This window comes from Blastomyces gilchristii, assembly GCF_000003855.2.
Source record: "Blastomyces gilchristii SLH14081 genomic scaffold supercont1.21, whole genome shotgun sequence".
NCBI lineage: Eukaryota > Fungi > Ascomycota > Eurotiomycetes > Onygenales > Ajellomycetaceae > Blastomyces > Blastomyces gilchristii.
Window position 1 is genome coordinate 563,479 of NW_003101662.1, and position 24,066 is coordinate 587,544.

General features: G+C 47.3%; 8 protein-coding genes across 9 annotated transcripts; 4 read left to right on the top strand and 4 right to left on the bottom strand.

The window, feature by feature from the left end:
* The first annotated feature begins 326 nt into the window (after nucleotides 1–326).
* Nucleotides 327–2,755, top strand: BDBG_07950 (peptidyl-prolyl cis-trans isomerase-like 3). Its single transcript, XM_002621686.2, has 3 exons — nucleotides 327–465; nucleotides 542–607; nucleotides 703–2,755. The coding sequence occupies exons 1-3, from the start codon at nucleotides 454–456 to the stop codon at nucleotides 1,252–1,254; spliced, it is 630 nt and encodes a 209-aa protein (XP_002621732.1). The 5' UTR covers nucleotides 327–453; the 3' UTR covers nucleotides 1,255–2,755.
* On the bottom strand, nucleotides 2,052–3,647 carry BDBG_07951 (zinc finger protein; the record flags this gene model as incomplete). The annotated part of the gene is made up of 2 exons (XM_002621687.2): nucleotides 2,052–3,344; nucleotides 3,420–3,647. The coding sequence occupies 2 exons, from the start codon at nucleotides 3,645–3,647 to the stop codon at nucleotides 2,052–2,054; spliced, it is 1,521 nt and encodes a 506-aa protein (XP_002621733.2).
* A 389-nt stretch (nucleotides 3,648–4,036) lies between these two features.
* Nucleotides 4,037–4,651, bottom strand: BDBG_07952 (uncharacterized protein; the record flags this gene model as incomplete). The annotated part of the gene is made up of 1 exon (XM_002621688.1): nucleotides 4,037–4,651. The coding sequence occupies one exon, from the start codon at nucleotides 4,649–4,651 to the stop codon at nucleotides 4,037–4,039; it is 615 nt and encodes a 204-aa protein (XP_002621734.1).
* Nucleotides 4,652–5,906: 1,255 nt separating this feature from the next.
* Nucleotides 5,907–9,681, top strand: BDBG_07953 (phthalate transporter). The gene is made up of 6 exons (XM_002621689.2): nucleotides 5,907–6,948; nucleotides 7,029–7,157; nucleotides 7,251–7,514; nucleotides 7,624–7,841; nucleotides 7,912–8,373; nucleotides 8,475–9,681. Exons 1-6 carry the CDS (start codon nucleotides 6,685–6,687, stop codon nucleotides 8,596–8,598), a joined length of 1,461 nt encoding a protein of 486 aa, XP_002621735.1. The 5' UTR covers nucleotides 5,907–6,684; the 3' UTR covers nucleotides 8,599–9,681.
* A 1,196-nt stretch (nucleotides 9,682–10,877) lies between these two features.
* On the top strand, nucleotides 10,878–15,199 carry BDBG_07955. Of its 2 annotated transcripts, XM_031723324.1 has the most exons (3): nucleotides 10,881–11,114; nucleotides 11,177–14,094; nucleotides 14,184–14,985. In XM_031723324.1, exons 2-3 carry the CDS (start codon nucleotides 12,784–12,786, stop codon nucleotides 14,475–14,477), a joined length of 1,605 nt encoding a protein of 534 aa, XP_031580468.1. In that variant the 5' UTR covers nucleotides 10,881–11,114; nucleotides 11,177–12,783; the 3' UTR covers nucleotides 14,478–14,985. The 2 variants fall into 2 exon arrangements, with proteins under 2 accessions (XP_002621737.1, XP_031580468.1); XM_002621691.2 differs by having other exon boundaries at nucleotides 10,878–14,094; nucleotides 14,184–15,199.
* Nucleotides 15,200–16,954: 1,755 nt separating this feature from the next.
* Nucleotides 16,955–17,829, bottom strand: BDBG_07956 (histone H2A.Z; the record flags this gene model as incomplete). The annotated part of the gene is made up of 3 exons (XM_002621692.2): nucleotides 16,955–17,202; nucleotides 17,351–17,420; nucleotides 17,731–17,829. The coding sequence occupies 3 exons, from the start codon at nucleotides 17,827–17,829 to the stop codon at nucleotides 16,955–16,957; spliced, it is 417 nt and encodes a 138-aa protein (XP_002621738.1).
* Nucleotides 17,830–18,574: 745 nt separating this feature from the next.
* BDBG_07957 (uncharacterized protein) lies at nucleotides 18,575–21,689 on the bottom strand. The gene is made up of 4 exons (XM_031723325.1): nucleotides 20,539–21,689; nucleotides 20,284–20,471; nucleotides 19,928–20,221; nucleotides 18,575–19,828 (listed from the first exon to the last, which is right to left on the bottom strand). Exons 1-3 carry the CDS (start codon nucleotides 20,766–20,768, stop codon nucleotides 20,022–20,024), a joined length of 618 nt encoding a protein of 205 aa, XP_031580469.1. The 5' UTR covers nucleotides 20,769–21,689; the 3' UTR covers nucleotides 18,575–19,828; nucleotides 19,928–20,021.
* BDBG_07958 (phosphate transporter) lies at nucleotides 21,375–23,697 on the top strand. The gene is made up of 3 exons (XM_002621694.2): nucleotides 21,375–22,013; nucleotides 22,234–22,394; nucleotides 22,490–23,697. The coding sequence occupies exons 1-3, from the start codon at nucleotides 21,994–21,996 to the stop codon at nucleotides 22,879–22,881; spliced, it is 573 nt and encodes a 190-aa protein (XP_002621740.1). The 5' UTR covers nucleotides 21,375–21,993; the 3' UTR covers nucleotides 22,882–23,697.
* The last annotated feature ends 369 nt before the right edge of the window (nucleotides 23,698–24,066 follow it).

Here is a 24,066-nt window from a genome sequence, read left to right on the forward strand (position 1 = left end):
GTATTTTTATGCCCGTATGTCCATGTAACTTATCTGCAGCCACAGCGTTGTTGGAGAGCACAATACTCCGTACATGATATGATATATTTCCGACCTTGAAGCTGCTACGATACAGGCATTTGTGAGCTTGTGAGATACACGGTATTTAAGAGACTTCCCATCTACGTAGTATGGCTTGTCTCCATTTCATTTCGCTTGCATTCCTCTGCTATAGGCTTGGTGGTTGTTTCAATGAACATTTTTTATACTCCGGAGTTACTGCGCCACACCCCGCTAGTTATCCATCAGATAAGATCTTACTTATCATGTGATATCGAATTAAACCCGCGCAAACAACCAGACCCCAATCCAATCCCATCATGCTCAGGCAATCCTTGAAACCCTATCAGCTCGATTCAGTGTTATCTATTGTTTTTACAGGGGGGATTCGGCTGAATAGGGGTGTTTTCCAGGATGTCCGTAACGGTAAGCTATCAGCTAACTTACCAAAACCCGAATTAGTTTCTCGCCCGAGCTGACCTGTATATTCTGCCGGGACCAGCTCCATACCACCCATGGCGACCTTAAAGTAGAAGTGTTCCATGAAGCAACACCAAAGACTGCAGAGGTACGTAAGCACTACAAAGATCAAGCGCATCCTTAGCCCCCCCCCCCCCCCCTTCCCTTCCTCACTTTTGGCTGACCAACAGCTACACACGGTAGAACTTCCTCGCCCTCTGCGCCTCGGGCGCGTACAACAGCACCCCCTTCCACCGCCTCATCCCCTCCTTCATGATCCAAGGCGGCGACATCTCCCTCTCTAAAAGCGAAACCCCCGCCTCCCTCCCCTTCGAAATCCCCAAAGGTGGCACATCCATCTACCACCCGACCCCGCTAACCCACGAAATCCACCTCCCCACCATCCGCCACAATGCCCGTGGCATCCTCAGCATGGCGAGCAAATCGTTAAAATCACAATCTGCCTCTGGCGTCATGGAGACCACGGAGGTCAATGGGAGTCAGTTCTTCATCACGTTTGCGCCGGCGCCGCATTTGGATGGGAAGAGTACGGTTTTTGGTAAAGTGTTGGCGGCGGGTGAGGGGGAGCCTGGTGGGGTCGTGCTGGAGCGGCTGGAGAAGGCGAAGGTGAAGATTGACAAGAAGGGGAGGGTTGTACAGCCGTCGTCGATGGGGGAGGCGGAGGTGAAGGAGAATGGGTGGGAGGCTGTGGGGATCGAGAGGGTGACTATTCATGCGAATCCATTTGCGGTATGATGTGTCTCCTGGCATCTCTGGGGGGAGGGTGGTGGTGGTGGTGGTGGTGGTGGTGGTGCGCAGGTGGGTATGATACCGGTTTTCGGGCCAGATTTGATACGATTCGATGTGTGTGTGCGGTTGGCTGTCGAGGTGCTGGCTTCCCATGTTTTGTGATGGAGCCTGCCAAACTACCCAGTCGTCGTGTTCACACTCTCACATGTAGCCCACACGATCAGGGCTACCTGGTGCTGCCCTCAGTTCGCGGGAATATTTTCCGTCGACAACCTTAATTGTCCCGGTGTATGAGAGGAGAATACAGGACGAAGAGGGAGGAATGCTTAACCGGTGGAATTGGTTAAATCATTTGCATAGATATAACCAAATTTACGATGAACTGATTTCCTAGATGACGAAGGGAGATAAATGATGGATGAAACAGTTTACATGGAAGGGAAATACATGTACAATAAAATACGGTCTCTTAGATGAGATGCGAAATATTGCATCGCGGGAATCATTCTATGTATTTTTTTTCTGTCTAACATCTAGAAGGAATTTATGACACAACAGCAAGGCGCTAGTGGTATGTATAAAGGACATCGGGCTGTCTCGTAACAATGGAAGTCTGCTGTGGGTACAGAAGGTTGCATGCGGAATAAAAAGGTGAGGGGTCAGGAAGATAGTGAGGGTTGTACAGAAACAGAGCGATGACATTTCTCGCTGTTCTCATGTCCCACCGCCTTGGTTTAAGGAAGGGGTAAAAGTGATTCCCAAAGCCATGCTAGAATAACACACAAACGTGAATGCAAAAATCGTTATGATTTTTGCTCCGCTTCAACAGATGGAGCGGCTTCGGTTGTGTTATCCTCTTCATAACCCTCAGTCCTCATATCCTTCAAGCCTAGCTCATCGTCCTCTTCATCCGTACGTGTGTAGTCCTCGATCTTAATCCGCGGATCGGGCTCCGGCGAATACAGATCTTGCACATAGCTATTGGCAAGCGGGTCCTCTAGCGTAACAGTAAACTTCAGTTCTCCCTTGATGGCGGAATTGAGGCGTGTAAAGAACCGATCCCAGATCGCCTTGTCTCCCGTCTGCATGGAGTCACCAGGAGCAAGGTCCTCGTCCCCCGTTTCGAAAATTTGCCCGTGAAGCTGGTCGCGGACTTGAGTGAGCAGACCCTCTACAGTAGTGAATCTCCCTCCAAGCGTGCCTGGCTGCACGGAGAGATCGAGCTCACTGCTCGTCATGGCACATGTGTCTGACTTCAAAACGTCGCGGGAGAGGTCCGAAAGCTCCGCTACTTCAAGAATGATTCTTCGCCCCTTCTCTGGAGTAGCGCCGCCTGTCTTCACTTCGTTGGTGCGATATCCGCAGTGGTCGCAAACAGTGCTCCAGATGAATACCTCCTTGAAGTGTGGAATGTTAACTTTCTGCATGTTAACGACGCAGGCCTTAGTGCAACCGGGACATTCCGATGGTAGGGTATAAACTTGGCCATCGATGATATCGAGGTCGCTGGGATCACCTGCTGACATGACCATGTTTGCACCAGCGTCGGCATTTCCTTCCCCTTCTACAGAGAGGCCAAGCTCTTCGTTTTGCGCCCGAGTTCTCGGATAGTCCTTGCGGGTATATTTTCCTCCTTCGTCGTGCGGAGCCGGTGCAATCCATGAATTTCCAGACGGGTCATCGAGAGAAATTGTGAACGGGAATGAAGACCCTTCAATCATCAGCTTCAGTTTCTGAATGATGCCATCAAGCGCTTTGTATAATTCTGGGTCAGCTTCTTTGCGAGTAGGCTGCTCAGCTTCCAACTGGGAGAGGATCTTGGTCAAGATTCCTTCAATATTGGTGAACTGCCCTGATTCCTTTGGCATTTCAATCCCCAAGGTTTCGAGTCGAAATGTTGCCGAATCGCCCTTGACAACCTGACGTTGGAAATCCTCTAGGGTCGTCACCTCGAGTGTATACTTTGTGCCCTGCTCTTGGATCTCGCCGGCGGATTTAACGGAGTTATTCTTAAAATGACAATGAGGGCACTCGAAGGACTCTAAAAGCACGTCTCGGAAAAAAGGGATTTTGATCAAAAGAAGTCTCGTCATTCCCTAGGTTGCGAGGTTCATTAGCCTGGCATGCTTCAGGCGGATAGTGCATATATCCATATCAACGGATAAACATACATTTTCCTCGCAGTTCATACACAGGCTTTCCAGTTGCATAAGTCCAGTATCATCATCCCTTTCAATTTTGTTATGGCTATCGTTCTCATTCTCATCGGCTTGCTTTTGCGCAGTTTCGGGATCCATGGTTTCCAACTGGCTGCCTAGTCCTGTTGATTTATCTGGTGCGTTTGACGTAGAAGAGGACTGTGTGGTTTGGGTTTCTTTGGTCTGGCTATTTGTTTCCATGTTCGTAAAACCGAAAGGGAGAAAGGTTGAGTGAGAGGGTTGGCGGGGACTTAATAATTCGCACTTGGGTAAGTAAGAGACAGACTTCTATGGAGTATCACTGTGGCTCAATTCTGACTCATGTAATGACTGTCGATGAGGGCCTAATTATGTGTTCCCCTGCCTACCTCTCTTAGCCGTGGCAGTTGTTCACTGACTGAATATGTAAATATCAAGATATCTCTCTCCGTTGAGTTGGACCGCTAGGCCGGCGCAAAACGCTGAGATAAAATTCCCTTGTAAAAAAAGTGGCGGTAATGACACTAGTCCGTGCTTGGTCTAGACTTGAAAAGCGATTACCCCGCGCTAATTATTTAAGGTTCGGGTCGGATAAACATGCAATCCGGGAATCAATGCTTCAAAAAGTCCAATAGGTCGAGTGATCCTGACGGCGAGGTCTGAGAGTGCGCGCGCTGCTTGCCTGCTGCTAGAGCAGCCATGAGCCCTTGCTGCTTGCGGGCTTTAGCTCTCTTCTTGCTGCTGAGATTCTCCGTAGATTTCTGCAATGTAGCAGTGGCAGTGGATTCAGTCCCCCGTATCTGGGGATCAACTTTCGCTGTTTGAGAGGATGTTTGCGTCGTCGATGCAATGGCTGTTAGATGAGGCTTCCTGGATGTTGAAGGTTTGGTATTACTCTGTGAAGTTAAGAATTTCTGGCGCTGGCACCGTAGACATCTGTATATAACGAGTGGAGAGGTCTCTGCCGGAGAGACTCTCTTCTTGCGACGTTTCAGCACACCATTATGTTTGACAACTATGGCCTTTGAGGAGTCAGAACTTCTGATGCTCCCACAGGCACCACATAATTCACGGTGTTGAGCAGCGGACAACCGCTTCGATTCATCGCGAAGGAGCTGGTTGTGAACTGACAAGAGGTGAGAGGAGGTGGATGGGCTTTGAGCAGCAAGGTAATGTGCTGAATATTTCAAATATTTTAGTTGGGTAGTAGGTACCAATGAAGACATATTAAAACCAAATATCTCAACTAGTTTGTAGTATGATATGGAAAATATATCGGGCAGGGTTCAACAACATCATTATTGTTGAAGAGTTCTGAGTGACGGAGTGAGGCTCCCCAACAAAAGTGACCAAACCCATTTAAGGCTAGGGCAGATTACTAACTTAATCGCCTCGTTTTCTTGCGTTCCCTCTTGGGCTTTATTATTTTTTTAACTTATGAGGAATAGGTTTAGCTACCGACGAGGAGCAAGCCAAACTGATGAAAAACAAAGCAGCTTGGAGAATGGAAAGTTAATTCGAAGGGTCTCCCCTCCTCAGGCACGAGGAACGAGACCAAACGTTGAATGAAGCCCGAGCAGCAGGGCAGGCAGACTAGACAGCAAGAGACTTGAGGCAGTGTCTTGCCTGAATCCTGAATCCAAAGCGGGTCTAGGGAGAGGGACAGAGAAAGAAAGGGGATGTCATTCCTATTGCTTTTCCTAACTTCGGGCTTGGTGACTGGCCTTATCGTCGTCGATTCGAGCGTGGCTCCGTAGCTTTGGCTAATAATAATCCAAGGTTCCCCGAACAATTTGGCTTTGTTGCAAGAAAAAAAAAAAAAAAAAAAAGACATAGGGCGGCAAGGAGGCGGCAAGGAGGCGACAATACGCCTCCGCATCTTGGACTTAGCCGGTTCCGATCCGAAAAGCGCTTTGCGGGGTGTTAGTGCAGCATTTCATCCTCGGTGCGTCTGCAGAGCCGGGGCCCTGGGCAATGTCAACAACCTCCAGGCGTCTACTCAACCTAAGCTATTTTATCTATCATGTTTCGCAGCATGCAATAATAAAATAGCTCTGATGCGGGCGGGCTAGCTCTCACTATTCTTGTATATGGGGTTGGAATTAGGGACAGCACAAAGTCTCTCGGAGCATACTTCCCAAAACATAGTAGTGGGTTTTATTTCTTCTCTTTTGAACCCAACAGCTGTCAGTGATCATCCATCATCATATTGGCCATGATGGCCCATGGCCCATAAGGAAATAATAACCATAAACTCTCTTCTCCACTAGTTACTCCAAACATGTTTGTCTACAGTCTACGGAGTACCACTGCCCACAAAACCCCTCAATTCTCAATAGTATCTACCATCTACCCCAGAATTGGGGACTTGTGCTTCTCAGCAAAATATGAAGTTTTCTTCCTCAACAAAAATTTCCCACGAGCTGCCAAGATGACGATGCTCAGAGCTACCTACGCTGTAGAGCTACCTAAACATATAATATTTATTCAATATTGATATATTTTTGACAGAAGATACTCAAATAGTTATCTCTTTCAAGTGGAAAATATTAATCACACACCATTGGATAGCTCTGAGCTGAGCATTGTATTTCGTTTGGCCAACTATTATTCTTAGATACAATTCTGTTCTCGCTGAGAAACATTGAAGAGCAAATAATGACAGGAGGAGGCCACTACCTTGCAGCTTGCCGAACTTCTCTGCCATGTGGCCAAGCTAACGAGGAGCCGCCCATGGACCATGGCCCATGGCAGGCATAGTTGGAGAGACGAGCGCTGGACGTCTCTTGACCATTCCTTTGGACGAATCAACAGCTAAGACCGGCTGTGTACCAACCCAATTCCGCTAGACGTCGGGAGGGGCGAAAGGGGCGAAGGGGCGAACCCATATACTCATTCCCTGTCTGGATGCCAATGGATGTTAACCTTTGTATCCACATTAATATACCATATTTTCCCTACTCAGACTCACCAGGACTCGGCCGGGATCTGGCTATTCGTCAAGATAACATTGCTTTACCCGCGGCTCCGAGTCATTTCCCCCAGGAAAGCACCTTTCGTCGGTGGGTCTCCCCAGTTGGGAGAACCATTCGATGCGGGGGATATTGTTGCTACTATATAATTCAATGTGAACCCCAGACAAGATGCAAAAGAAGGCACGTCAAGTAAAGGGCTTCATCTTCGCCCAACAAGCTGTCTTTTCTCGCTGAGCAGCCATAATATCCTCACATCTTCTCCCCATCAACTCGGCTATCATACAATGTCCGGTGACTTAGAGAAAGCCCCCGACGGGGTCTCCGTTGACCATGTCAACAAGACGACTACTCAGGAGGCTTCGGACATCGACGTGGACGATGTATATTCATACGCAGAACAGAGGAAAATCATCCACCGCGTCGACCGCCGACTCGTGTCCATTTGCGGCTTGGGATACTGCATCAGCTTGATGGACCGGACGAACTTGTCAGTTGCTGCCATCGCCGGCATGACAAAGGAGCTCGAACTGCACATTGGCTTTCGATATGTTCGTGCCCCTGGGTTTATTGAACGAGCTTCATTATTATTGTCCCTCCCTTAGCTAACCATGCGTTCTGCTCCACCTAGTCTATTGTCGCCCTTGTCTTCTTCATCACATATATTCTCTGCCAACCGCCAATGACAGCGGCTATTCGCAAACTCGGACCAAAGAACTTCATCAGTTTTATTATTTTTACTTGGGGAGTCTGTTTGATTGTAAGTATCAATAACACATCGCCATGTAATGGAATATCCTGAAGCGGTTTGTCCCTTGTAGCCTGGTTATATTAACACAACTGTCTGCACTAGGGTTTTGGTCTGTGTAAGAACTGGGAACAACTTACAGCCCTCAGAGCGCTTCTGGGAGTCTTGGAGGCGGGCTTTTTCCCAGGGACAGTGTACCTCCTGTCGACCTGGTACTCAAGATACGAGGTTCAGAAGCGTTATTCGATCTTTTACCTGATAGGATGCGTGGCGGCCGCACTTTCGGGTATCCTCGCCTTTGGCTTTAGCCAGATGTCCGGCATTCAAGGAATGCTTGGTTGGAGGTGGATTTTTATTATGCAAGGTCTCGTAAGTAACTGGGCGCTCTTCTCCTTATCATTTCTTATTTTCTTTCTTTTTGTTTTTTGAATTCCCCTGGTTCTTTGTCTTGTAACGCTGAAAAGCTAACCTCCAATAGTTAACCATTGTCGTTGCAATAGTCACCTATATTTTCCTTGTGGACTTTCCCGACAAAGCTTATAAAGCTTGGGCATTCCTAAACCAGGATGAATGCGCCTTCATTATTCGACGATTGAACAAGGACAGAGGTGACGCGGATGCTGAACCATTCACCATTAAAAGATTCCTCCGTCCGGCGCTAGACTTGAAGATCTGGGGCTTCGGCATGATATTTTTGTATGCAACCTGCGAATAATATTTTCTTTCCAGCTTGATCTCTTTGTTGCTAACTGAAATCTCACTCCAGCTGCTTGACCACGGTCACCTACGCCATCGCCTATTTCCTCCCCATCATCCTCCACGACAACATGGGCTTTAGCGTTAGCGAATCCCAATGCCTCGTCGCACCCCCGTACGTCGTGGCGGGAATTCTCATGTTCTCCTCCTCCTGGGTGGCGGACAAATATAAAATGCGGGCGCCTATCCTCGTATTCAACAGTCTCGTTACCATCGTTGGGTTACCAATCATGGGATTCGCAGAAAACAATGTAGTGCGTTACTTTGGAGTTTTCCTGACCACCGCAGGTGCCAACGCAAACATTCCGTGCTCGCTCGCGTACCAGGCCAATAACATCCGTGGTCAGTGGACGAGAGCGCTAGCCAGTACCACGCTGGTTGCGATGGGTGGGGTTGGAGGAGTTGCCGGTAGTCTGGTTTTCAGGTCGCAGGATGCGCCCGAATATATCCCGGGCATTTATGCTGCTATTGCGTAAGTTTTTCATCGTCCTGTAGAAACCGTGATTGGTGGAGAGATGGATTCTCAACAGGGGACATTATTCGGCTAACTTGAACTGCTTTCCGCAACTGTAGTTGTCAATTTCTGCTCCTTCTCATTGTTGGCTCATTGAGCCTTTACTTCTGGCGATGCAACAAGAAAGCAGACCGCGGAGAATTGGTCATCGAGGGATCACCTACTTTCCGATATACTCTATAGATAGCTTCAGACGGCAGGCCATGGCAATGATAGTCAGCCAGTACTGGCGCCTGGTTGGCGAAATTGTTTCCACATAATTCTTCTTTTCATGTTTTGGAAATTGAGAATTTTCCTGAGCGGCGACCTCTGAATTTTGGGGCCAAATAACTGTAGAGGAGGCATCTCCTATGCGCTTTTATTCCACATCAGGTTATTGTACACACAAGTGCGAGAACGCGGTTATGTTAGGCTTCTTGTGGAATTACAGCCACATTGCGGAAGGCTGTCGTCGCATTGTTTTCATATATCCCAGTGTTCAATCGATGTTTATCTTTTCAAGACATGGGAACTTAGAGTATCCTTGGCTTCCCTTGGCGCATCTTTAACCGAAGGTCGGGGTTCCGTTAACGTTCCGGGGCATAGTAGTATGTTGTTACTCCAGCGTAATACCCTTTGGATTGATTATATTTTTCTCGTATGAAAAATCTTGGTGGGGGGTAGCAGCGCCAGAGGAACGACAGCAGCGATGCGAATCGGAATCAGCACGATTGGCTGTTGGGGTAGGTAGGGTCCGCAAATCCGGACGACAATCAATCACGCGTAAAGCAGGATAGAAGTTCAGGAACAGAAATGCCAGAAGGTAGATCCCAGATCCGCGCCTATGTAAATCCGGCAGATATTAAGTTAAGTTAGGTCAGGCCAATATCGCGATGCCCCTTTTCCAGTAGTAGAATCTTGGCTCACAAGAAAAGTATTTCCGAATCCCTGACCCTTGCTAACTCTGAAATGCATCCAACAGCCCTGCAATTGACGGTTGGCAAGTGGAGGTGGAAACTGGTCCCTGACCAACTATCCGCTTAATACGCCGTGAGGAAATTAGAGGTGATATCGAACATAGACATAGTATCATTCTCTTTGCTCCGGCTTTGAGTAGTAATGTTTCCCTTACTGTCGTGTAGGTGTCGTGTAGGTATCGTGCGCTGACGAAAGTGTCGCATGCCACAGGATTACGGGTTTCACAAAAGCTGAGCGGAGTTGGATTAACGTTATAAATATTACTGTCTTATGTAACAGCGAGATTGCGAAAGAGAGCGATGAGGACCAAAAAAATAAAATAAATAAAATAAAGGTACCTCCGAGTTGACAGTAAAATATGAAACTGGTTCTACAAATGGCCCGGATCGGCACGGTCTCCATGCAGGTACCCAGCGGACGAACAATCAACTTAAATACTAACCATCGTATGGGGCGCTTTCGACCCCGGCTTGTTGGGTCGATTTATTGGCTGTCTAGGCACACACTTATTGCGCAAATTGAAACTGGGACCCTTCAGGAGTGATAACCTCCGTTGCTGGCAGAGAGAAGAGGGGGTATGATCAACCTCCAGAAATTTTTTCCGGGATATATGTCTGAATAACGACATATGCGTGAATGGATGTTCGGTCGCCGAAGCGGTATAATTGGCATGTATCGGGTTTTGCTGTAGTCGCGAGTGGAAGCAGCTCCATGCAAATTACATTTGCCTTTCAGAATGCAGGCCGAGTGTCTCGGTTTATGATGCATTTGCTTCCTCACCACCATCCTGAAGGACTTCTCAAACTTTCCATACTGAATGAGGAGCAGGGAAAGGAGATTTGTTTGTGCACAACTCCTTGGCTTCAGGGTTTATACGCTGATCATTCACGGCTAGCTCAAGGCCGGACAGTGACCCTGAGATTCGGAATTTCTGAGACCCTTTGCTCCATGGTCTCGATACGGCGAAAAGAATTGCAGACAGAACAAAGCCAGCTCATACCGGCAGCGTAGCACTAGAATTGGTATGTTGCATCCGAGGCATGGGCCCTGAACAGGTGCGCTGTTTGCACAAAAAATATGGCTAGCCCGCACAGATTACATGTAATGAGAGTTGCCAACTTCCGAGGAATCTTTCAATTTTGTTGGAAATGAAGGGAACTAAGCTGGCAGCGAAGGCGCACAGAGGCAGTTAGTTAGTGGAAGACTGGATGAGTGAATTCAAGGAGCTCACAGGGGCGATATTCCTAGTAGAAACACTTCTCAAGCTCCAAGAGTGCGATGACAATGGATTAGTAGTTCCCATTCGAAAGTCTTAATCTGGAAAATGGCCAGCTCCTGCAATATGAATCCCAGCAGAGAGTTGGAAATGTCGAGCTGTCTTGTCTGTGTCTGTCTTGTGTCTGTCTGTCTGTGTCGAGTTGTTTAAGTGTTGACGTGAGTGAGCGAGTCAGCAGCTTCAGCCTCACTTTTTCCGTTTTCAGCCATTTCCAACAAGAATCACCTCTCGAATTTCTTCCACCTCTCACCTCTCACCTCTCAATCTCTCATCTCTCATCTCTCATCTCTCATCTCTCACCGCCGAACCCTGTCCGCTCACATGCCAACCTCGTCGACATGAAGGATCCTCAGGTGGCGTTACTCCGCAGTGACATGTGTAGTTTCTCAACCTCAAGAACCGCGACCATTTTACCCCCCCAAGCTAATTCCGCCAGTTAGCAGTCCTGTTTCACTCGGGCACCCCGGTATTGTCTCCGACACCTCCTAATTTAGCGTCGGCCAACATGCTCTGCTCACAAATGGTCAGGATGTTACAGCGCGATTGATCGTCTGAAATTGCCATCTTTATGCCCGTCTAGTTCGATGATTCAGGCTAGGCATGCGCCAAGTTCAGTTTTATCAGAACATACGCAGTACGTTCGGCCGCTGGTGGCGCTCTTGAGCAACCCCCACTCCCGCTAAGCAGTAAGCACCCAGATGATTGCCGGCTTAGGGCTGAGTCAACATCAATCCATCGCCTCTGAGCATATACAACAATCACTCTGCTTTTAGCCCTGCCCTATCATTTCGAGGGAATAAAGAACTTTGGCATGTGACAATAGAATTCCAATACCTTCCTCGCTCTACAAGAAGAGGAGCACCAATATCTACGCTGCGCAGTGGTTGTGCCCTTGATCCCTGCGCGCTGGTCACTTAAAACTATGGTTGGTCATTCCCCGGTCTGTTCGGCCCGAGCTCACAGAATTGGGGTAATATCGAGCGACTTGGAATCGTAGCCAACTCAACTGTAAATAGGCTATCTACCCAGACCGGGGGAGCAAATTTATCTGGGGATGACAATTTTTCATGCCGACTTCGATCAAAGCTGTCCTGTAGACGGCATCGGTGGAGCCATCCCCAATGGTAATTTTCATCGAACCCGACCTCTTTTCTCTAATGCTATGTTCAAGGTCCATATATCCCACATATCTGTAATCAAATTGCAGTTTGTCGGCTGACCTTCTCTTGGTTGCTTTAATGGGACGCTTTGAGAAGGATTCTAGATCTGCTTGCCGCGGAGAGCTCAGTTGCCACTAACTGGAATTTTGACGGGCAAGACCCCGATGAAAATTTGACACTGGCATTGGATTTTTCACGGTTCGTGACCATTGTCGCACGTCAAGGTTGCATCATGTTCACCCACTCAAAAGTCAGGATCGGAAGAACAGAAGACTCGGGCAAAAATAAGTCAAATGAGCGAGGCTGCTTGTGCTGTTTTGGGTGCTGCTCGCGCTGACACCCCTGTGCGTTCTGTCATGGGCAATGTGCTGACCTCCCCCGCCTCCTACGAGCAGCAATTCTCGACAAGGGCATTTCCCCGCCTGTCCCCTGGACCTCATCCCGCTCTCATAGGAATGCGCTCTGAAACCCGTTATTACTACTCCGTGTTCAATTTTTCTTTCTTCCATCGCAAATACATCGTGATGGAGAATGTCAAGTGTTAATGGGTGTCAACATTACCGTCCCGTTTTAGTTCACCTAGATGAGAGAATTTACAGAAACAGCAACCACTTTTCTTTCGGCGAGATGGATCAAACTTGACCCATCCAACGGTTCTTATGCGCATGGCGCTAAAGCACCCTAATGAAGTGGCACTGACCCTTGAGTCTTCAGCCTGTGTTACCCCGTCTCATACAACACCCCTGGCCTGAGGCCTTGTCCGGGTTTTTACTCCTCTACAGAAGATATAAGAAAGATCTTATGGCCCCCGTGGCTGGTCCGTTTCCTAAATGAAGAAGCATTTAGCCTTCAAACATCGTGTTGATCCTCTTTGGCCGTATTTTCGTTTTCGTATTCCCCTTATCTTCCGATCTATTCCCACCCCACAGCCTTCAAGGGTCTTAAGGGTCGGAAGCAGCGTAAACGTCTCCAACAATGGTGGGCACCACCGATGTCTCCCGTGTGGAGGCACCTGTTACGATGAAGGCGTATCTTATGTGCGCTTTCGCTGCCTTTGGCGGCATCTTCTTCGGGTTTGATTCCGGGTACATCAACGGAGTGATGGGCATGCCGTACTTTATCGAACTGTTCACTGGGCTGAAACAATCAGACTTCCCTGACGGCTCTTCTGAATTCACCCTCCCTTCGTGGCAGAAATCGCTCATCACCTCCATTCTGTCTGCCGGAACCTTTTTTGGTGCAATCATCGCTGGAGACCTCGCGGATTTCATTGGTCGCCGCACCACTGTTGTTGCGGGCTGCGGTGTGTTCATTGTCGGAGTAATACTTCAAACAGCATCTACTGCGTTGGGGTTGCTTGTGGCTGGGCGTTTGATCGCCGGATTCGGTGTCGGCTTCGTCTCAGCTATTATTATTCTTTACATGTCAGAAATCGCGCCCAAGAAGGTTCGAGGTGCTATTGTATCCGGCTACCAGTTCTGTATCACCGTCGGCCTGCTGCTTGCTTCCTGTGTCAATTATGGGACTCAGAATCGGCAAGATACTGGTTCATATCGTATCCCGATTGCTCTCCAAATGCTCTGGGCCCTCATTCTAGGGATCGGTCTCATGTTGTTACCGGAGTCGCCACGTTACTTTGTGAAGAAAGGGAACAACAAAAGAGCGAGCGAAGTCCTTGCCCGGCTACGAGGTTATCCCGCTGACTCAGATTACATTCAAGAGGAGCTGGCTGAAATCATTGCGAACCACGAATACGAACTCCAGGTAGTTCCACAAGGCAGCTACTTCCATTCTTGGCTTAATTGCTTCCGTGGCGGTCTATCTAAACCTTCTAGTAACCTGCGCCGAACCATCCTGGGAACCTCCTTGCAGATGATGCAACAGTGGACTGGTATCAACTTTATCTTCTACTTTGGAACAACATTCTTCCAGGATCTCGGCACCATCGACGACCCATTCTTCATCGGCCTCGTTACTACTCTTGTTAATGTGCTCTCGACTCCAATCTCTTTCTGGACTATTGAGAGATTCGGTCGCCGCCCTTTGCTAATTTGGGGTGCAGTTGGCATGTTTACTTGCGAGTTCATCGTTGCGATCATGGGAGTGTCAAATGGAGACGACCCCCGGGTGGTCAAAGCTATGATTGCGTTTATCTGCATCTATATTTTCTTCTTCGCCAGCACGTGGGGCCCCGGCGCATGGGTCGTCATTGGCGAAATCTTCCCTCTGCCAATGCGTTCCCGCGGTGTTGGTCTTTCGACGGCCTCCAACTGGCTGTGGAACTGCGTGAGTCCTTTAATATCCCCATACATTCTAAAGAGTTATATAACCCCGTAGCACCCCCTTACTGACTTGAGTTGAAATAATCTAAATAGATCATCGCTGTTATCACTCCGTACCTGGTCGGAACCGACAAGGGCAACCTCGGCACCAATGTCTTCTGGCTATGGGGCTCCCTCTGCGTCTGCTGCTTCGTCTACGCCTACTTCCTCGTGCCGGAAAGCAAGGGGCTTACTCTCGAACAAGTCGACCGTATGATGGAAGAGACTAACCCACGTACCTCTGCCAAATGGAAACCGAGCACTACCTTCGCGGCCGAGATGGGCCTAACGGAAAAGAACGCTGCCTTGGAAGCAGTTCAGGTCACCGCCGATAAGGAGAACGTTTAAATTAAAGACACAAGAAAGTGAACGGAACACCTATACTTATAGCTACATAAGCCACTGCGTTTCCCCTATACCCGTTTTATTCGTTATTTTCCCGCATTCTTCTGGAAGTTTGTTCGTTTTTAAACACCATCCCCCCCCCCCCCCTGCGAAGATTCCTTCCTATGTTTTGCGACTGAGTGCGTCTATACATATTGCCCACATCTCCATAATTCGTTGGTAAGCCAACGAGGTCAGGTTCTGACATGGGGATTGGACACACCTGCTTCTAAACGAACGAGTAAGGTGGGTGATATATTATATGCATGTATATACACGTGGAGACGTTTTCGCTCCCCTTGGAAGTACACACTATCATACCCCCAATGCAATGAAATTCCCCTATGAACTGTTAAGAACACTTAAAAAAGGTTGCAAGAATCATATCTAAGTCAGACGTGAGGTCCCGGCGCGGTTCTGCTTCCAAATCTTCACGGCAGCTCGTGTACCATAGGCCGGGGGTGGTGGCTCCGATCACTTGCTGTGCTGTCCTGGTAGTGCTTTGGATCTGGGTGAGGCTCATATACAGGGCGCCGGATATCTCGTCAGCTGGGAGCTGGTGCAGCGGTCCAGGGGCCAGCTTTGCGAGGTAATATAGAAAATTAAACCAGGCGATCGCGAGATTGTCGCACCTAACTACTCCGTATGCTATTTAGAGATTGTCAAATTTCTACAGAGTAGGCTGCGTAGACACCAATACTATAAATAGCCCAGCCTGCAGCGGTAGCTTAACCTCTTTTTGTCTAGTCGCATTCCCAAGTGGTAAACGTGGCTGGTCAATGCCTACTGCGTAGTTACTGATCAGGGGGGTTGGTGTGAGCCAGAAAGCGTGTCACTAAATATGTGTTGCTTGCCCATTTTCTTAGTCTCTTTCATTTTTCATTTTTTTTTCATTTTTCTCTTACCTCTCTGCTGTTCCTTTTCGTTAGAATTTACAATGCATGTCTCATCAAGAAGGGTCTATTAGTTGTTCCAGGTTTTGGAGATGTTGCAGCTGGTTGTAAAATATAATTAATGCCCATTGATTCTTCTTCTCGTGGATGAAGGAAGGTTTTGATATTTTTCCATTTCCCCCGTCAAACACCTCGTTCACTCGCCCCGGGTGTGACTGTTTCTATGGCGAAACCATATCTAATCATGCATGGCTTGAATGAAGCATCTGTTCAAGCTGCGGTGATTTGGAACCCAAGGCCTTTCTGAGAAAACATGGTTGGTGTCGATGGTACGAAGAACTGTTCTTGTGAACTTGTTAGCATTCCAAGATGCGCTACAGCGTAAGCTTGACTAGAGATACTGAGGGAAAGGATCTCTCACACCACTCGAGATATCTACTAGGGAAAAGCGACGAGAATGACATGACACACTGATCAACTAAAAACTAAGAGATGGTCTCATAGTAATAGTTGATAAGTGATGCGCAGATAAGAAAAGGAAACTTGGAAGAAGGGTTTGGAAGGAAAGATATTCTACGGGACATGTCTCATCCCACAATATGTTCACTGCGAGCACTAAACTTAGTTGCTATGGGCACGAAAGAGCGAACGTGGAGTTGCATCTACTCTGTACATTACATGGAGAAATCCAACCCATTGAATACACCAAGGTCACTTGGAATAAAAGCACAGTTTCCCTGACTCGTTGAGGAAAAAGATTGCACCTAAGAGCTACCTATAGTTATACAGCAAGTGGCGGCGGCAATGTAACAGAAAACCTTGGAAACAAAACAGGAAGTAGAAACGCGAAAGCCACAGAATAGAAAACATGGACCAGTACAGCATAAAGGAGATAATGAAGGGGGATTAAGCAGATAATATAAGAAAAAGACAAGCAAATCGAGGGCGAGGCGGATGTTTTTGTTTTCCTTTAGTCCCATACCATACCCTGCACGATTTTTCATCCGGCCGACCCAGCCACCTTTCCCATTATAGCGCCCTAGAAAAAAAAAAAGAAGAAAAAGAGAAAAAGGACATCCAGGGGAAATAATCAATAGGATTGGAAAAGAAAAAGGAGAAAGAGGAAATCTGGACCCGGTTACCGAACACGCGAAGGCACTGGAGCTACATCCTCGTCACATTGCCGGATTAGAGCGGAGAGGAAGGGAAGAACAAATAGATTTCCAATCGTATCGTGAACACCTAAGCATATGTCCGTAAGGCGAAGCTAAGGTGGTGTATGCGCCGTCCTTTCCGAATACCAACCACTCCACTCAAACCCGGCGCGCACACGATGCAATCCGCGAGCTAAGGTCCTGGGGGAAAAAAAAGGAAAACCGGATAGATCATAGAAGACAAGTCGCAGCAAAGGATAATGGGGGGGAGAAACGCGATCAATTTCGAATGGCACGCCTTATTTGTCGGTTCAAAACATGTCCATATAAAGAAAGAGTGGTGAGAACTTGTTCGATTTCGCTTCAATTTTTTTGAAAATTTTTTAGGCTTTTTTTAATCGCCACCCTTGCTCTTCTTCTTCTGTTCCACCTTGAGGAGCAGCGCTCGGTTGATACGAGGCAAAACGCCGCCGAACGCGATTGTCGCGCGGATAAGGGTGTCTAACTCTTCATCGCCACGGATCGCAAGTTGAAGATGGCGGGGTGTGATACGCTTGACTTTTAGATCTTTGGCAGCGTTACCCGCAAGTTCGAGAACTTCAGCAATAAGATATTCGAGAACAGCGGTGACGTAAACGGCGGCTGTGGTATTCAGAGTCAGGTAAATTAATCAAATCAAGGACAATGATTCAGCAGCGCGCGTTTAGTTGAGGAGGAGCAGGGAGTTTCAAAAGGCAAATAAAAGGCATATAGGAGACAATGGTTTGACTATTAACGAGTCTCATCATACCTTTAGCACCAACGCGCATCTTATTTTGCGTGGTATTCTTTAGAAAACGCTTGACACGACCGCAAGGGAACTATAGTACAGATATTGTGTCAGCCCAAATTTGTAACTATATGTAGTGTGTAACTCAGAAGCGAAGTTGATGAAACGTGGCCATCCCGCAGACACATGGCGACAAAAAGTCAAGGCTCCGTCATCGCCGAAACGCCCGGGTGTCATATGTGGTGAAAATCAGGAGTTCCATCACAGTTTGCCGTTGCAGACGCATTGATGGATGGAGTCGCCTGTTAAGCAGCGGGATAGGCGCACAGGGTCGAGCGGGGGACCGGCAAAGAGCGGGAAGGGCAGAAAGATGCAAACTGCTTCTGATAGGGAAGACGAACATGTAATCCAGCCTTTGCGCTGTGAGATTTCTGGGTTTTCCCCGCAGCATCCTTTGGAGCGCCCTTGCCTCCAATAGACTTTCCTTTACCACCAGGCATATCGAACAATAAACAGGTATCGAGTCGCAAGAACAGGTATGTCGCGTCGGGCGATGTGCAGAATCCGTTGCGGGTGAGTGTGGACCAAGGGATGGAGAAACGGCGTGGCAAAATTCGCGTTGGTTGTTGATGGATGATGGAGACCACAAGAGCCCAGCAGCGAACTTTTGTGATCGCTTAAGAAAAAGGCAGAAATAGCGCTGAGGGACAAAAGGCGCGCTAGTCCTAATCCGGCAGTTGCCAGGAGCCGCCCCAAAACAACATATCACACGAAGTTAGTGAAGAAGATGCCCATGTTGAGATGGCAGCAACGCTCGTGCAATGGGGGTTGTCAATACAGCTGAGACAGCAGAAATGACAGGAAGAGCTTTATCTTCACGGTTGGTAAGTTTCCAGACATTCCCTTTGGTAGTACGGCCATATTACCCGGGAGGATTCGCTGTTTGCAAGTCAGCCAGTTTGTGCCTTTGAAAGGCCTAAATTGCCAGTTAGTAAAAAGGCAAAACAGAGCGGCCAAGTAGATGCAGCCTTTAAGCTATAGCCGGATAGTATCTGCAGTCAACATAAATCATAGTTTATTGGCAGATCCTGGCTAAATATCCTATCGCCGTCCAGAACTGACAGTGAGGAAGCAAGTCGAGCTTTTTGGAGATGGGCTAGAAAGCGCACAGTCCTTCGATTATGTTATTGTAGCTTCACGTGATATTCGATATTCATCGTTGTAAATAAGTGGACGGATTGTTCCTCCGCAGACTCTCAGGGCCTGAAATAATGACTGAGATTTTCAGATCTTCATCCATTGTTTGGATACTCTCAGAAGAATGAAGAAGAAGGTAGTATTTTCCTTTCTGTATCTTCCATATGTCCACCAAAGGATACCCTCTTAAGGTAACAACAACACTCTGGCTCCCATGAAGAAGGGGGCGACAAAGCAGCAATATCAACTTGAATGAAAAGATGTTTTGTCTTTCTTTTCACTCAAACATCGAACATTCTTTTAAGTTACATGTAACTAAATAGTTATATTTATATAACTTCGCAACATCCAGTCAGAAATATTATATCACCAGGTGAACGCCTCCATCCATCCAAACATAACCCGCGGACACTTGCACCCTATTCCCCCCCCCTTCTCCCCCCTTTTCAACAAAACTACTTCATCAGATTTCATCAGCTACTCGCAAATCACTTGTTCAAACACTACATACCACATATCCTCCCGTTAAAATTGAAAGCGAAGAAGGAGCAAAAAAATGTGCGAAGAAGTAACAGAAGTCTACGAATTCTGTCGGCATCATGGCAGATCCTATGTCTGTCCTTGTTTAAACGGTCCAGAGTGCGACGAGCTCGTCTCGGTCGACCTAGTCATCATGTCATTTTGTCCAGGTTGTTTCCAGATGGGGCTGAATGCGGGTGATATGTGCAAGACGGGCGGTAATGGAGATGGAAATCTGTTGTGGTCAAGGGTGGGGTTTGATGTGGTGCCTGCATCAACGTTGGCAACGACGTCTATCGCGAGGCAGACCATTTAAGACATGAACCTTATGCGGTAGTGGAGAGAGCGGCGGGCTGATTTGAAGCTCGTGATGTAACAATCAGTGAGAGGCATTTTGGGGGGGAGTGAGTTGCTCAGCCCGAAACATCAGTTAGTTCTGCGTTGACAACAGGTTTCATTTGGATATGGCTCTGACAGATGTGTGTTAAAATGTCCAGCAGAAGAGTCGCCTCTAATCTCATTTGGAACATAAGATGGCACAAGGTATATTGTATTTGGGGATATCAGGGGCGCGCATCTATATTCTAAAGGATGTAAAAACTAATTGTATCGAGCAGGCCAGAATTTTTGGACAAATTCCAACAGCTCTTACAGCCATGGTGTGGCCATGGTGTCGTTATGGTCGAAGGAATGTTCGCCAGTCTGGTATGTCAAATGCAGAGGCACTTCTGGCTTCAGCTTCCTGAGTTTCGCTGTCCATGCTTCTGTCTGTTGCCAAGGAATCTACACATTTTTGGGTCAGCGATTAATCATATTTTAGGCCGTTTCCACCACATATTCTCGCGGGGAGGGGAGGTGGGGGGAATATAATCAAGTACATACCAGCTCATCCTCCTTCAAATGATATAGCAGAATCAGGGGTAATTTTCCAACCAACTTCCAAACTGACCATCAGATCCGCAAAGCTGATTAGTCATCAGCAATGTGCCAAATAATGCTCCCCCTGCCTGCTACCGAACTTAGCTCGCGTGCAGATATTCCCCGGTTTAACCAAGGAATATGGAAACATCTCACGTGCCTTGGCAGCCTCCTCGACCCGCGTCTCAGGCATAAGACAAAGAGCACCCAGATCGAGTGCCGGGTACTGTAGAAAAAGAGCTTTGATGGGCAAGCTGGCTGGTCATGTCGAGAAGTACGGTCTGTGCGGCGTGGTATCCTCAAGCACTCTCTCTACACACGAGTAGACTGTTCAGATACAGTTCGAGGCCCGGGAGAGATTTGGAGACGAACTGTGGGCATTTGGAGCTCAACCCATTTCCAGAAAGAGCGCGTGTCCTTAAGGCCATCTACGATCTCGTGCTCAGGACGCAGCCGATAGTCAGGCGCGAGAATTGCAGCGCCGTGCTTGAGTGCCAGTTCCAGAAAGCTGGCATTGGAGCTGTGTTAGCCGTTATTTAGTTGCCGGGAACGGCAACAGGGCACGAACTGCAGACAATGGTCTCATCGAAGCCTCAGCCTCGCCTTCGCAGAAGCCGCCGCCATGAAACCTCATTAGCAGTGACCGCGGGATGGGATGGGAGTTGCTTGGGGATGATGAAAACGCCATGGATGGGTTGGGAGGCAATGTGTTTGTATGCCTGCCGTGCTGTAGACGTCGAACTGGTGGATGAAGTTTCTGGGAGTTCTCCGACTGGCATTCTGGATTGATAGAGTAGGGTTCCATAATTGGGGGATTTACTAGAGATAGATCGAAATATAACTATTCCGCAGTCTTCCGCCGAACCTGGTATTTTTTATCGACTCCTCTACGAAGGGGGGAGGTTGGGGTATAAACACCTAATCTATGGACGGGCGATAATGAGGTTAACTGCATTCTGATTAGGGAAGGAGTTCATTTATATATATTTATGTATGTACTTCCCTAGATACGATACTCAATGTAAGCTTTGATTTTAATAGATCCCATATTAATAATAATCTTAATGACACCTCCAAGGTCTTGTTAAGACGGAGATAAGCAACTGCAACAGCAACAGCAATACTGCAACCGCCAGGGTTGCTAACACAGTCTAATGACATCCCTACCTTCCAGTCTCCAACTGAATTGACACTTCCTCTCCCCCGTCCTTCAATACAGTACCAATAGCAATCATTCTGCTCAGTGGGTGAGCTGAGATCTCAAAAGGAACCCACCAATCAAGCGACAGCTCTCCATGTTATTGTTATGGTATCGGACTTGAGACATTATTCCTTAATGATGCAACGCCAGTATGGGCACTTTTCTGTGACATCTTTGCATTTCAAAGGAAATTTGAACATGTTTCCTGCGGCCGGAAGCTGCAGCCAGGAAGAAAGTGTCATCAATATTAGAGTGGGCAACATCCAGGGTCTCAGAGATATTACTGGACTTTGGGCTCGTTTGTTCGATTAAAAGGTCCTCCTCCCGTCGGTTGCCGGCAGATATCATGGCTCATCCGCAAAATTGGATAGTTGGTTTGCCCGGGACCCGATGATGAAGGTCTTGGAGAGGAGAATTATGATGGCAACGAGGATAAAGCAGATTTGGTCTTCTTGACTCACCTAGCATTTCAGGGCCTGCCACATGGGGATATGATTCAGGCTTCTTGATAATCATGCTGTGTTGGAATTTGAATTTAGATATTTGTTAGTAGGGAAGTTGAAGATATCAAACCTTGTTCTGTATAAAAATAAACGGCGGCAGCAGCACGTGACCGCTCCGCCGCCTCCAGCTTGGGGCCAGCTGTCGCTTCAGGGTTTTTGCGCCGCGCTTGACTTCTTCCCCAAAGAGGAAGAAAAAATCGCCAACCCTACTCCTGCAATCGTCCTCTTCCTCTTGGTATCCTATCCATATCCACCCCTCTCTACTCTGTTCTCTCTACCTATATTGTTCTCCTCTCCCCAGTCCCCTTGTGCCGTAACCCGCCATCATGTCTATGAGCCCGCAAATGTAAGCTAAGTCCATTCTCCTCAAACCACTGTGCGCGTCTGGTGCTTGACTCTCCAGCTTGAAAAAAAAAAGGAAAAAAAAGAAGGGGAAAAAGTAGTAGCGGCATAGGATGCCCAGTACTAGTTTTATGATGTCCTATTACTTGAGAGGAAAGCAGAAAAATAGTCGAGGCTAATAACATCTTTTTTTTTTTTTTTTTTTTTTTTTTTTTTTTAAACAGAATAAACCTGGCCATCATCCTCGTGATGATGCAGGTCTCGAAGAAAATACCCTTCGATAACCCTTCGGTGCTCCTGGGCGTGCGCGCTATGTATATCTGTTCCAACATCCTGATCCTGGGACTGTACCTCTATGTGCGATCGCAAATAAACAAGAAGAAAGGTTCGTCCGGATTTTTTTTCCCCTTCTTTTTTTCCTGTTCATTCCCTTCTCCGACACGCTATTTTCTAACAATAGAATATAAATAATATATACAGACCTCAAAACCCTCAAATACGTCGAGCCAGCCCCGATGGGCTCGCAGGAAGAACCCCGGCCCGTCATCACGACCGTGCAGGACTACGACAAGCAGCAGCTCCGCTCCCTCCTTAAGGGCCAGCTGATGGGCGTCGGCATGATGTGCGTCATGCATCTGTACTTCAAGTACACCAACCCGCTCGTCATCCAGTCCATCATCCCGCTCAAGACGGCGCTCGAGGGCAACCTGGTCAAGATCCACCTGTTCGGCAAGCCGGCCAAGGGCGAGCTGGAGCGGCCGTGGAAGGCGGCGGCTGGCATGTTCGGCATGGGCCAGGGCGAGGTGAAGAAGGATCGCGCTAGCGTGGAGTCTGCGGAGAAGACGTGGAGGGGCGGTGCGAAGGAGGAGTAGGACGAATGATTGCACTTCGTTCTGTTTATCTCCCTCTTTCTCTCTTTTTTTTCTTTTTTCTTTTTTTTTTTTTCTTTTTTTCTTTTTCTTTTTTGTTTTTATTACTCCTTTTTGCCAGGTGCCTGGGTTGTCTTTTATCTAGGCAAAATATAAGAAAGCGCCGGGAAGTTTTTATAATTTTTGCAGAATATGGAAATGCGGAATACAACTTACTTGGAGCTCTTTTTTTTTTTTTTTTAATCTTTCTCGTTCCTTTTATATATATATTTGTCGAATAGATAGATATCAACGCCGTCTACGGATGGTATGTATGCATTATTGTTGCATGAGGAATGGCGTTTCTCCCTTGTTTTAACAGTTAACAGTTGATATATTTATTTGTTTGTAACACATTTTGTTCGTGATATGTTATTTTATTGCATCTGGCGACTCTTTGCATCCAAGGTCCAGGGAGTTAAGACAAAGTATTCAAATGTTCCTCTCGATCCAAGTGCAACCGCCACCAGGAGAAGCGGGAGCGAGGTTTACTACTACCAATATACTACTTCTACACCTAGTTTTAAATGTATATTTTTTAGTCTAGTTCTTCTTGAATATATATATATTATAAATAGCGATGGGGTGTTTATACTTCATCCTCCCACCATATGTTCCAGAGGGCGAAGATATATAGAAGATATATACACAGTAGTTTAGTTATTATCATGATTGAGATGGATGATGGAAAAATGTTCAGCGATGATTGAACTATTATCCACTTCAAAGAAAGAGGTGGCGAGATGCGGCCGGCCCGTCCATAAGGTCCTTTTTTCCCCATATCATATCTTGATCTTTGTTTGTTTTGCCTTGTATATATATGTGTGTATAACTTAGTTTAGTTTAGTTATATGCAAATAATTACATAATTACAGATGAAGGACGGGGCGTTGTTTTGAAGCACAATGGGGCAAGGTTGGGAATAGATAGAGATAGAGAGCTAGCTATCTCTCTTTTCAGATGTTCGGTGACAGAGGGAGGTCTGGTGGGGGATTGTTCGATATAATAATATCATTTTATCGGCAGTATATGTATGTATAGGCAAGTAATAAATAATAATAACTAGTAGATAGATAGAGTAGTTAACTAATGGAAAAGCCACAGTCAAAGCCCAAGCAAGATCCGGGTAAGTTAACTCAATCAGAATCA

Coding starts and splice junctions, on each gene's coding strand:
- BDBG_07950 (XM_002621686.2), top strand. Junction 608..702: donor CAACACCAAAGACTGCAGAG/GTACGTAAGCAC, acceptor TACACACGGTAG/AACTTCCTCGCCCTCTGCGC.
- BDBG_07953 (XM_002621689.2), top strand. CDS start 6,685: ATGTCCGGTGACTTAGAGAAAGCCCCCGACGGGGTCTCCGTTGACCAT. Junction 7,158..7,250: donor CTTGGGGAGTCTGTTTGATT/GTAAGTATCAAT, acceptor TGTCTGCACTAG/GGTTTTGGTCTGTGTAAGAA. Junction 7,842..7,911: donor GGCTTCGGCATGATATTTTT/GTATGCAACCTG, acceptor ATCTCACTCCAG/CTGCTTGACCACGGTCACCT.
- BDBG_07955 (XM_002621691.2), top strand. CDS start 12,784: ATGGTGGGCACCACCGATGTCTCCCGTGTGGAGGCACCTGTTACGATG. Junction 14,095..14,183: donor CCAACTGGCTGTGGAACTGC/GTGAGTCCTTTA, acceptor TAATCTAAATAG/ATCATCGCTGTTATCACTCC.
- BDBG_07957 (XM_031723325.1), bottom strand. CDS start 20,768: ATGGAACCCTACTCTATCAATCCAGAATGCCAGTCGGAGAACTCCCAG. Junction 20,472..20,538: donor GAGGCTTCGATGAGACCATT/GTCTGCAGTTCG, acceptor CTCCAATGCCAG/CTTTCTGGAACTGGCACTCA. Junction 20,222..20,283: donor TGTATCTGAACAGTCTACTC/GTGTGTAGAGAG, acceptor CGACATGACCAG/CCAGCTTGCCCATCAAAGCT.
- BDBG_07958 (XM_002621694.2), top strand. CDS start 21,994: ATGTCTATGAGCCCGCAAAT. Junction 22,014..22,233: donor ATGTCTATGAGCCCGCAAAT/GTAAGCTAAGTC, acceptor TTTTTTAAACAG/AATAAACCTGGCCATCATCC. Junction 22,395..22,489: donor GCAAATAAACAAGAAGAAAG/GTTCGTCCGGAT, acceptor TAATATATACAG/ACCTCAAAACCCTCAAATAC.